This window comes from Macrobrachium rosenbergii, chromosome 59 (assembly GCF_040412425.1).
Source record: "Macrobrachium rosenbergii isolate ZJJX-2024 chromosome 59, ASM4041242v1, whole genome shotgun sequence".
Taxonomy (NCBI): domain Eukaryota; kingdom Metazoa; phylum Arthropoda; class Malacostraca; order Decapoda; family Palaemonidae; genus Macrobrachium; species Macrobrachium rosenbergii.
In genome coordinates, this window is record NC_089799.1 from 6,177,215 (window position 1) to 6,190,207 (window position 12,993).

The following is a 12,993-nucleotide window of genomic DNA, read 5'->3' on the forward strand; positions in this document are numbered from 1 at the left end:
ACAGAGGGGAAACACAAAGGTATTCAGACATAATAATTAATAGGATAGTTGAATTAAGATTTATAGCCTTGAAGATATGAGAGATGGGCTATAGGAGAAGATTTAAAGTAAAATGGCACTGTAGAATGATAAAGAAATAGGTTATTCCTAAGACATATATATGTATGTATATGCATATACAGTACACACATACACACACACACACACACACACACACACACACACACACATACACACACACACACATATATATATATATATATATATATATATATATATATATATATATATATATATATATATATATGTATATGTGTGTGTATAATGTATATATGTACATTATATATATGTGTGTATATATATGAAATGTATAAATATAGTTATATATATAATATATATATACAATATATATGTATATATTATAAATTATTATATTTTCCAGAACGCCGCTGTTCTTTTGTTTTACTGAACAGGAACCTGCTGAGCGTCTGCTTGGGCCTGGTGTTGCTGAGGTTGCATCTCGCCCGCAGCTTGAATCTGTTGATAAAAAAAGTTGAGAAATTCGAGATATGTGTGGTTAAATAATTTACACATTTTAAGACATTTGCGTGGTAATGCACAGGTATTAAAAATGACTGCTTGGTGAAAATTAATAAGCAAATTTATAGTTGATTCGTTGTATAGTCCCTTTTCAGTAAGTAAATATCAAGCGTTTGATATTTTTTGGAATAGCCTGATAGGAAAGTCAGTTAACAAAGACATTTCTACATGGATGCTTTCGTTAAGTCGTAAGGAAAAGGAACACTACTTTACCCTCGTAAGTTCCTCTTGTAAATTGCTTGCTGTAGCAGTTGCTTCTTGCCATTTAGCCTGGAACAGAGGACAATTTCAGTTTGATAGTCTTAGTTATGATTTAAAGTCATTGTTTGAAATTCTGAAACTCCTCACCTTTTTTTTTGAGGTGTTAGTATGGGTAATTATACGGTACTCATTGTGAACTGAGCATTTCATAAGTATAATACTTATATCATTTTCTTACAAGTAACACGGGACGCAATCAGTCATGAATATTTAGGATATACTAGTGTATACATTAAGAGAGCAACTGTAGATGCAGTTATCGCGGTGAAAACTTCGACTAAGCGGAAAATAAACGATGTGAGATTCTATTCTTTTGCAGTGCAGTGATAAATCTGAAAGCCTATTCTGTATATGACTGAAACTTATTTGTCTTGATGTACGGAAGGTTCGTACTAAAGTGTTTCTCCGTGATAATTATTCGTAATTACTTGTAAATCGTAGCATTTTGCTAAAGTACTCGCTTTTCCCTTAGCGGGGGTGGTTAGGGTCATCAGTACATCTCATGTGGTGCACTGTAGGCATCACTAATGGGTTGTTTGCAGTGTCCCTTCGGCCACTAGCTGCGCTCACTTTTTTTAACCCTTTGCTTTACCTCTGTGCCCCCTTCCTTTCTTCCGTTTTGCGGTCCTAAGACTATTATTATTATTATTTAAAAGATGCTTTGGACTTGATTTGAGCTTCCTAAGACTATGGCTTTCATTTGAAACAAGTAACAGAAGGTAATAGGAACTCCAGAAATAAGAGATCAGTTATTAGAACATAAAAAATATATATTAATGAATTAAGCACGGAATGGCTGAAAGCGCCCCAGTGCTTGGCCTAATAGCCAAATTTTCATAAGTCAATCAGTCAAAGTTCTCGCTTTATTTTCATTGCGAATTTTTCCACATCTTACCTGCATATCCCTTTTACTGTACCTTTGTTCATATCCTCTTTCTTCCATCTTACTTTCCTCAACCCTTTCCTAACAATTGTTTCAGAGTGCAACTGCGAAAGGTTTCCCTATTGTTACACCTTTCAAAATCTTACTCTCAGTTTCCGTTTCAGCGCTAAATGACCTCAGCATAGGTTCCAGCACTTGGCCTCTGGCCGAAATTCTATATTCTATATTCTATTCTATTCTACCTGCATATCCCTTTTACTGTACCTCCGTTCATATTCTCTTTCTACCATCTTACTTTCCACCTTCTCCTAACAATTGCTTCATTTTGAAATTGAGAGGTTTTCCTCCTGTTGCGCCTTTAAAACATTTTTACTGTCAATTTCCCTTTCAGCGCTGAATGACCACATCATAGGTCCCAGCGCTTGACCTTTGGCCTAAATTCTGTATTCCTTCCTTCCTCTCCTGACAATTTTCCAACGCTATTTTTAATGCTGCATGACGTCACAGGTCCCAGCGCTTGGTCTCTGGCCTAAATTCTATATTACTTCCTTCCTCTCGTAACAATTGTTCCAACATTATTTTCAGCGCTGAATGACGTCACAGGTCCCAGCGCTTGGTCTCTGGCCTAAATTCTGTATTCGTGCCTCCCTCTCCTAACAATTGTTCCAACAATATTTTCAGCAATGAATGGCCTCACAGGTCCCAGCGCTTGGCCTGTGGCCTAAACACTATATACTGTTCTAATCTACCTGCATATCAAGAACAGAGGCGTCCCTGGCCGCTACGGCTTCCTTCAGAGTGTTGATCTCCCCAAAGGCGTTGTTGAGATGCGCGTCCTTCTCCGTCAGTTGCTGGTCCTTGGCGCTCAGGAGGTTTTGCGCGTCGCCAATCACTCTCTCGTTCTCCTTCACTTGGTTTTCCAGTTCCTGAACGCGGGTCTGGCGGACGGGAAGAATGACATTAAGCGAGTGAGGGCAACTTTTTATTTATTTTTTTTTCCCAAGCTGCTGCGTTTCTTAATGTGCAGGAAATCTTGGGTGTAGGCTAGTGTTGAGAGTGTTATGAAACACTTTTATGAAAACAAAAGTGACTGGGTATATTTCATGAGTGTGTGTGTATGTATATATATTATACACATGTAAATAATACATATATATATATATATATATATATATATATAAAACACAGTATATATATATATATATATATATATATATATATATATATATATATATATATATATATATATATATATATATATATATACAGTTTTGTATACGTATGAATACAAGATGTAATTAAGAACGTGCTTACCTTCAGTTATTATGAAAGTAATTTCTATAAAAATGAGACATTAAAAACATCATTATCCCAAGCATTACTCAAGACATCCAAATGCACATGACACAGTACAGGAAAAACTGCATCCTCAATGCAGCTGACTCACCTCCAGCTGAACCTTCACTTGACCGAGTTGTGCCTCGACATCTCCCCTCTGCTGTGCGCTGTGTTGCATCTCGGACAAAGAAGCCTTCGAAAGAAGAAAACAATTGATGTCAATAAATAAACGAGTAAAAAATGCACCGAACATCGTGTACTCAAGGCCGCCGAAAATAGATCTATCTTTCGGTGGTCTCGGTATACGAGTAGCCTAATGCTGTATAAGCCGCGGTCCAGAAACTCTCAGTCGGCCGTGGTGGCTTGTGTTGTTGCGTTGCCAGAAGCACGATCATGGCTAACTTGAACATTAAAAAAAAAAAAAAACTACTGAGGAGGCTAGAGGGCTGCAATTAGGCATGTTTGATGATTGGAGGGTGGATGATCAACATACCAATTTGCAGCCCTTTAGCCTCAGTAGTTTTTATGGTCTGAGGGCGGACAGAAAACCAAAAGTAGTTTCACAAAAGCATGCAGATATGCAGCGCACCAGAATTTTGCAAATATCGTCTCCAAGATGTGAAACTATTATGGAGTTTTTCATGACACATTTTAATCATTGGGGTGAGTGTAATATATATATATATATATATATATATATATATATATATATATATATATATATATATTTTTAATATCAGTATATATACATATATATGCACACGTCTTTGTGTATATATATGTATATGTATATTTATATATACTAGAATATATGTATATACATACATATATTGTTATTGTTTGTGTGTATGTCAGTCTGTGCTAGGTTTTCGGCACTGACAAATGAAAAAGTAACACGCAGACACTGGCTCTGCTCCACAACGTGAAGAACAATGGCTTACCTGTAACTGTCGAATCACAACCTCTTTTTCTTGGTTGGCATTCTCAATTTTTATGACCTCCTCCTTCAGCGTCTTGATTTCCTCTTTGGATTTTCTCTGTCAAGTGAAGCAAAGTTAATTTAAAGCGTGTGATTATCACAGGAATTACAAAAATCACCACTAAAAAGTCATCGCCAAACTAAAATAGTGATGGGAAGTGATTGAAAGTTTGGAACGCAGCTTTAAATTAAGAATGGGTGTTTAATGGTTGTTTTATACGAGGCTCTGGAATTTGGGTGTTTAATAATGGTTTTGTACGAGACTGTGGAATTTGGGTGCGTAATACTTGTTTTGTAAGAGACTGTGGAATTTGGGTGTTTAATACTCGTTTGTATGAGACTGGAATTTGGGTGTTTAATACTCGTTTTGTACGAGACTCTGGAATTTGGGTGTTTGATACTTGTTTTATACAAGACTGTGGAATTTTGGAATTTGTGTGTTTAATACTTGTTTTAAACAAGAATGTGGAATTTGGGTGTTTTAAACAAGATTGTGGAATTTGGGTGTTTAACACTTGTTTTATACAAGAATGTGGAATTTGCGTGTTTAATACTTGTTTTATACAAGAGTATGGAATTTGGGTGTTTAATACTTGTTTTATACAAGACTGGAATTTGGGTGTTTAATACTTGTTTTATACAAGACTGTGGAATTTGGGTGTTTAATACTTGTTTTATACAAGACTGGAATTTGGGTGCTTAATACTTGTTTTATACAAGACTGGAATTTGGGTGTTTAATACTTGTTTTATACAAGACTGGAATTTGGGTGTTAAATACTTGTTTTATACAAGACTGTGGAATTTGGGTGTTTAATACTTGTTTTATACAAGACTGGAATTTGGGTGTTTAATACTTGTTTTATACAAGACTGGAATTTGGGTGTTTAATACTTGTTTTATACAAGACTGGAATTTGGGTGTTTAATACTTGTTTTATACAAGACTGGAATTGGATGGCTCTGAAACTTACTTCAAGTTCGCCGTAGTCTTGTGCAGCAGCTTCTATTACCTCTTGTTTAGTTTTCATCAATTCTTTCATTGTTGCTGCTTCTACCTCGGCTTTCTGCAGTGAAGCCTGTTGGGAGAATATATGCGTGATAGCGTGAATAGTCTAGGTTTGATCAGGATTAATACAAACGAAGAATTTGATTTGCAAAGCACTCAAAAGTTCCAGATCGCTTTTAATTTTTTAATCAAAGTAATGTTTTCATATCTGATTAATACAAGCCTAGGATTTGATTTGAAAAACACGTAGAAGGTCCCTATCTATTTTTATTTACTTTTTTTTAAATTTAATGTTTTAATGCTTGCACATATACCAAATTTATATTTCCAAGGTATATAGCTCATGCAAATGTTAATGGCTAGAATTCTGGAAAATATTCTTATTTACAAGTAACTGAGGGGAATATTTTTACAAGTATTTGAGGAGAATATGTTTACAAGGGATTGAGAAAGAGATTGATTAGTAAAACACTTAAACGGTCCATATCTTTTTAAAACTCGTTGTTAATGGAAATAATGTTTTCATACATGTTCATTTACCAAATTTGTAATTGTAAGCTATACTGCACATGCAAAAATTAACGGTCAGAATTCTGGAGATTATTTTTAGAAGGGACTGAGAAATGTTTCATGCAAAAAGCGGAAATAGGCACATTGCTAAAACAGGACTACCTTTAATGCACAAAAGAAATGGTTCATCAGGAGTCTCATGCAGGAGGGAAACTAAATCAAATTGTGTGACCCATGAAGGTTACCTTATATTCGTTGTTCTGAGCATCCTTATCCTGGAGTTCCTTTTCGACGTTTTGTAGTTGTTCCGTCGTTTTTTGTAGGTTTTGCTTGGCTGCTTCCAGGCTTCCCTGCAGGAGGTTAGCACTGATTATCGATAAAGAACGAAATTCTTGTTACCATTTTTTTTAACGTTTGTTCTCAACTGTTTAAAGGATTTAGTTTTAAAGACTTATTTATATAATTAAATCTCCAACAACACGGATTTATTCGCTACTACTCTTAAAGACTTATTTATATAATTATTAAATCTCCAACAACATAGATTTATGAGAATTTATATAATTATTAAATCCCCAACAACACAGATTTATGCGCTACTACTCCAAGGATTTATTTATATATGAGTATTAAATCTCCAACAACACGGATTTATGCGCTGCTGTTCGCTGTACGATGAACAGAAGAAAAAATAACACAGCTTCTTGTTAGTATCAGACCTGTAGATAATTGATAAAAGACAATGCACTGAAACTTTATCTTTTATAAGTCGTGATTTTCTTCACCTTTGCTTCAACTATTTCCTTACTATTCTGGAAAGTCAGTTTAGAAAGCTGAAAAAAAGGCACAATAAATCATCGTGAAAAATTCCTTATTTCATTTATAATGCACTGATTTAATCACATACATTTTTTTAATCACATACTTTTATTTTTTTTAGTTGCCACGAGTCACATGAAGAAGTGTATCTTGAGTCATGCAAAAAAACTTGCAGAGACAGCAAATAAAACAAGAAGGGTATAGAATAGATATATAAATATGTATGTATGTATATAATATATATATATATATATATATATATATATATATATATATATATATATATATATATATATATATATATATATATATATATATGTATACATATATAAGTTCCTTGGGTACAGTTGTACTCAGGTTCCAACCTCCTTTATGACTTGTGTGACCTGGTTGGCAGTGCTCTGGTCTTTCATTTGAAAGACCTGGGTCCGATCCTGATGTGAGTCAGAAATTTATTTCTGTTTCACGCGAAATTGTGTTGATATTTCTATATATATATATATATATATATATATATATATATATATATATATATATATATATATATATATATATATATATATATATATAATGTAGTTTATTTGTATAATAGAAAAAAAGATATCATTCAGATTAGTAAATAAAACTGAGTATAATTTGTAACGACTGAAAGCATAAACCAGTAATGGTACCAAATAAATTTATTTTTCTTTTAGTAACAGAGGCATAAGTTAACCGTTATAAATAGACCTGTGAACACATGTTAAACGGTTTGACTAGTCCATTATACCATTCACTCACTCAACCTGCTTATGTTCAAGAGAGCTGTTAAATTAGCCCAGTTGTCTGGTTAAACTAAGCTATACTTAACTTTTTCAAGAAATAGGTGTGCTGTCTTACAGGCAGGGAAATCCACACACTTTTTGATGGAGAGACCGACCTTAATTGGGTCACCTGTGCCCAGTTCTTCCTGACCCACCCCCTCCCCTTTCCCCTAACCCGATTTGTATGTGTTTTTTTTTACAACGTGAATTTAAAAGATCAGATTTTAGCTATTTTGTCAATGTGACTTTAAAAGATTAGATTTAACTGTAATAGATTAATTTACAAGGGACCTTTGCTCAAATGTACTTTTTAGTCTTATCAAAGACTTTTTTAGATGTTTTGGTAAGGGTATTTAAATGTGTGATGAGGAACCAAGCTGCGAATTTATCATGTTTTTGAGTAGTACGAAGTTTATTTATATACGTGGAACGATTCATTTAGTAAGATTTATGATCCCTTTTAAGAAAAAGGAAGGAATAGGGTACATTATACCTAGAATTATAGTTCCTGCAGCATGGAAGTGATCCTGATGCCTAATATGCAGTTTTAAAAATTAAAAAAGTTTCTAAAACATAACACGAAAAATGGAGAGATAATTGTCAGAATTACTTAGACAAGACAAGATTATATATTAAAAAGCCTCAATTATATCATCATCTGGGCCTCTGGTATAGTGGTTAGTGTCGTGGTATGCCACTCAGATGTCGTGGGTTCGCGTTTCCCCCAGGGCGATGAAATCATGATCAGTTACTGCTGCAGTGTGGGGTCTGCGGTGGGAGGTTGAAACCAACATTCTTTGGAAGCTTGAATTTCAAGTCAATGGCCCCTTTGGTGTGCTTGTTCCATGTGAATAGGTTTCATCTTCTGAAATAATAACTATTATTTGTAAAAGTTAAGAACAAAGATTTACGAAATTTTTTGTTCTTTACTGTTACAAATAATACAATTTGTTATAAATCGGATTTTTAATATACAACAATTTAATCCCGACATTGTGAATATCTTAGCCGTACTAAAGCTTGTTAATGTGATGAAAGGTTTAATCCGTGCAGTGGTTTATTGAAGAAACAGTTTCCAAATGCTCAAGGAATATTTGTTACTTGATACGTTCATGCATAGATAAGAAATTGTTAAGAAATTAAGATATATATATATATATATATATATATATATATATATATATATATATATATATATATATATATATATATGAAGAAAACTAAAACGAATTAAGACAACATCGCAAAACTGGCTCTTCATTGAAACATTTAGATTGTTCATAGCGACAGAAGCGAAACCGAAGAGTTGGAATTGGACATAGAATTTAGGCCCAAGGCCAAGCGCTGGGACATGTGAGGTCATTCAGCGCCGAAACGGAAATTGACAGTAAAAGGTTAGAAGGGAGTAACAGGAGGAAAACCTATCAGTTGCATATGAATCAATTGTTAGGAGAAGGTTGGGGAAAGTAAGATTGAAGAAAGAGGGTAGGAAAGGAGGTACAGTAAAAGGAACGAAAGGGGTTGCAGCTAGGGGCCGAAGGAAGGCACGCTGCAAAGAACCTTAAGTAATGCCTACAGTGCACAGCATGAGATGCACTGACGGCACTGCCACCCCCTACTGGGGTGAGACCGAAGAGAAACTTTGTGAATTTATTCAAGCTGAAGCTCACTCTTTTTGGTTAGTACTCTGAGTTACCTGGTAATGATCGTTCAAGGCATTCTTATCCAGAATTTCCCTTTCAGCTTTTTCCAGTTGTTCAGATTTTTCTTTGAGCTTAAGCTTGGCTTCCTCTAGGCTGCCCTGGTACAGTGGAAGAGTATTTTTTTGTATTTTTTTGTAATAATTACAGTTGAGCAATGACGTGCGTGGTTGATTGGCTGATGTGAATGTAGATGATTGACTGATGTGAATGTAGATAGTTGGCTGATGTAAATGTAGATAATTGGCTGATGTGAATGTAGATGATTGGCTGATGTGAAGGTAGATGATTGGCTGATGTGAATGTAGATGATTGGCTGATGTGAATGTAGATAATTGGCTGATGTGAATGGAGAACTTAAATGATTTGCTGTCATGACAGAACACCTGTTTCACTACATATTCTGATTTATTTTTGTGGGAAACTTCAACTTTGTATAACAATACGAAGCACTGGAAGCATAATTAGAAAGTCAGCAAATAATAGTTCTCTATTAGGCTCATTAGGTTTGTGGAGTGTAAAAAAAAATGAAATTATGAAAAAATATGCATTTCTGATGTTCTAATTGAAAACTGAAGTAAATTAAATCTGTTGCCGGAAATCCACTCCAGACTTGTTCAAAAACCAAGAAAAAAAAAATTTGTAGGTGATTAAAAGAAATATATAAAAATACTGATGAGCGCATGCAGAAAAACAAAAAATATCTAGTGAGAAAAATAAAAAGTAACTTTTTTCGGGTTTTTAGCGGATGAAAGGGCCCCTACTAGGTCTATACAAATTGCAAAAACATGCGTGCAGTTACAGCCATAACGGATTACCTGAAATTCGCTAAATACAGCGTTCTTGTCCTGAATTTCCTTATGAGCGTTTTGTAGCTGTTCAGTTCTGTCTTTTAATTTTTTCTTGGCCGCTTCTAGACTCTCCTACGGCAGTAAATAAAGAGTTCTGTTAATGGATATATTTAGCATTAAGGCACTGAAATTGTTTATTGACGAATCACACTACAAGTTTATAATAAAAAACCCAAAATGAATGGTGGTCCTAAGTCGTTTTGTTCTTTCACTTTTTGTAGATAAAATATAAAATGACGGGAAAAATGATACAGTTCTAATGTCATTGCAAAAAATGTTGGACAAAGAATGTTCAGGTTAGTCAGAGGGCTCATTCTTTATGAGAGAGAGAGAGAGAGAGAGAGAGAGAGAGAGAGAGAGAGAGAGAGAGAGAGAGAGAGAGAGAGAGAGAGAGAGAGAGAGAGAAATTCTCCTATTTTACATTTATTTTCCACTAATCAGCGGTCCTTTTGACAATGGTGCGTATTGCAGAAAATGATTTTCCTGTGATAATGTGATTTGGTATCGTAAATTTTTTTATTGCTGATGTTATAGGTAATTCGGTCATCTGTTAATCTTCTGTTTGCCCCTGCTATTTATTTTCCAGTAGATTTATAATAACCATAACTGCATAGGTATTTATAGCGAACCTTAGTTTGACTCTTTACTAAATTTTGTTTGGATAACATTTCCTCTTGGGAACCGATGGTAAATTCCTATAGTCTCAGTCTGTCTTTCCTATACATAAAACGTTTTCTTGATGACCTTAAGGGTCCTAACGTTCTTCAGACACTTAAGAAAGGTTACACTTAAAGAAAGGCCTTTTTTCCATTAATATAATTGAGATGTTAAAGCATGAAAAGGAAGAAAATAAAAGGGAAAGTGGAGATAAATGGGAGATTCACTGCAAAAGAAAAAGGAAAGTAAAGGAGAGATTCATTGAAAGAGAAACAAAATATGAAGTCCTGAGTCCATTAATGGCAAATCTTCTACTTACAAAAATTATCATTTACCTGAATTTGATTATTCTGGGTATTCTTGTCCTGAATCGCCTTTTCAGCATTTTGGAGTTGTTTGTTTTTTTCTGTTAGTTTTTGGCTGGCTGCTTCAAGTTTCTCCTGTTAGGAAATATTCTATAGCATGAGGGACAAAGGCCATAAGTCTGACAGGTAAACAGAGCCTCTATTCTACTAGATATTGTATGTGACACTGACTATACTAAACAAAAACCAGAGGAGAAAAGGCATAGTGATGACACTTTTTAAAGCAGCATCTTTACTGTGCATGGATTTAAAAACAACATCCTTACTATGAATGGGAAAACAAGTGATGTTTTAGTTGCTTGGAAAATATCTTTTTAATTCCCATTACCAAACGAACACTAAAGGTTAGCTTGTCTCCACTGCAATAACATGGGTATCAAAATTACCTCCTGAGTTATTTTGATAAGTCATAAGTTTCGAAGAAGTATCATAGACATCTTCAGTAATGAATTTCTTCTGTGATACACTTGATAGTACTTTCTACAAGTAAGCTCATTATCAGGAACTACATCATAGATAGTGATGCATTCTTTTGAAGGGACTTTTTTTTAAACGGTGGCGAATCGATCATCCTGCAAGTGCTGGATGTTATGTTGAAATGTATATATTAGCACTGCTAGTCTATCATCATCATCATTTTTGTCTCCAACGCAAAGGGCCTGTGTGAAATTCCGCCACCCATGGCTTCCCTGTACTTTGTCTTCCACAAATCTCCACCCATCTCCAGCTTCCCTTTTCATAGTTCTTATCCAAGTAGGTCTGGGTCTTCCAACTCTTCAAGATGTCCGAAGGAGCCCAGCTGTGACACTATCACACGATTCTTCCAGGGGTTCAGCGAAGGACATGTCCCAGTCATCTTCATCTCCCTTTTGTCATTAATTCATCTACATAGGAAGTTCGTAGTTCCCTTTATGGTGTTATTTCAAGTCGATCACCCATCATTTTATTTTTTTAATTTCTCTTCCTGAATGTCTTTCTGCTAGTAAAATTATTTTTTTTTCTTTTCACTTAATTTCGGGATTCACTTAATGGTGAGAGCTGGCTGTGATGTTACTGCAGTTATTGTAACTGTCTCTTCATTTTTCGGATGTGCAGTGAAATTTGATTGAGGCAACTTTATAATTTTTTTTTTTTTACTAAGAAATGGAATCTTTTGAGAATGACATCTTGATATTATCTCCCACATATATCAATCTTACAGTTTCCCTTTTTGATTTTCCATGAGATTTAATCTTTTGCCAATTACGCACCGTTTCCTTTTGAATCGAATCATCCCTAAACTACGCAATTTAATAATTTTTTGTAACCTTTAACCGTTTACTCAAGTCAGCCTTCATTTTTTTATTTTTTTTTTTTATTTTGACCAAGCATTGAATCTCCTCTCAAATCTGATCTCCAGATACGTATTTTTGTACCAGCCAATAGGTTTAACAGGAAAGTTCGCAGTAGCATTACCTAGAAAGCAGCATAATGAATTGGGCCATGTTTAACTCTTGAGGGGTTTCGGGTTAATGCGTAGATGATGCAGATATCATGCTTTTAAACAGTTTATTCGGGTTATTGTGAAGTTATCTACCCCTTTTTCTTTGCTTTCTTTGGAGCGTGATGTATCGTGGCTTAGCATTCTGACACCCAATTTATTTGTTGATGAGCATTTAAAAAGACACAAAATGAAGTAACATTTCTCCCGTCGAAGACTGATATTATACCTCTTGGTTAGAAGAGGCTTCATTCTACATGATACTGACCTCAGGAATCTCTTAATGGTTTTCCTTTTGCCTTGTCTAAGATTATAGAGCCATTGTTTAACCACAGTGAATTCTTTTCGTAAAGGTCATGCATTGTTCTTAAGTAAAAAATAATTTTTCTTGTTTATTTGTTCTTGCATTTCTTTACACCCTTTGATTGATCATCAAGAAACCTTAGTCACAGCATGACATTAGGCCTTTTCAGAATTACCGTGTGTCTGGAAAAGTTACGGAAAAGCGGGCGACAAACTTCTTAAACGCGTTATCATATTAAATTCTGTAACGGGTAATCGTTCTTCATAGTTATGTTTCCCACGCTAAGTACTCTCAAGTGAATATGTAGACTTCATATTATTTTTAGACTAGAGATTTCTTCGTTCTTCTGAGAATCAATACGATTTTGCAAATAACAACGAAACTGTAGGATGCTAATCAGCTGCTGTACTTGACTGAAAGGAGGCTACTTCAGGGT

At 34.7% G+C, this 12,993-nt stretch overlaps 2 protein-coding genes across 9 annotated transcripts in view; one reads left to right on the forward strand and one right to left on the reverse strand.

Annotated features, from left to right (window-relative positions):
• Window positions 1-12,993, forward strand: part of LOC136837694 (sodium/potassium/calcium exchanger Nckx30C-like) — a 537,491-nt gene that overhangs the window by 21,969 nt on the left and 502,529 nt on the right. The gene's annotated exons all lie outside the window — the stretch shown is intronic.
• LOC136837520 (myosin heavy chain, clone 203-like) overlaps window positions 289-12,993 on the reverse strand; it is a 27,616-nt gene continuing 14,911 nt past the window's right edge. For 2 of the 3 annotated variants that reach the window (XM_067102365.1, XM_067102367.1), the window contains 10 exons: window positions 10,744-10,848; window positions 9,719-9,823; window positions 8,897-9,001; window positions 5,824-5,928; window positions 5,034-5,138; window positions 4,024-4,119; window positions 3,192-3,275; window positions 2,494-2,682; window positions 814-870; window positions 289-537 (listed from right to left, as the gene is read on the reverse strand). In XM_067102365.1, the coding sequence (XP_066958466.1) occupies window positions 463-537; window positions 814-870; window positions 2,494-2,682; window positions 3,192-3,275; window positions 4,024-4,119; window positions 5,034-5,138; window positions 5,824-5,928; window positions 8,897-9,001; window positions 9,719-9,823; window positions 10,744-10,848 (1,026 nt within the window). In that variant the 3' untranslated portion in view covers window positions 289-462. The remainder of the gene's footprint in view (window positions 538-813; window positions 871-2,493; window positions 2,683-3,191; window positions 3,276-4,023; window positions 4,120-5,033; window positions 5,139-5,823; window positions 5,929-8,896; window positions 9,002-9,718; window positions 9,824-10,743; window positions 10,849-12,993) is intronic. The other variant, XM_067102366.1, reaches the window with a different exon arrangement.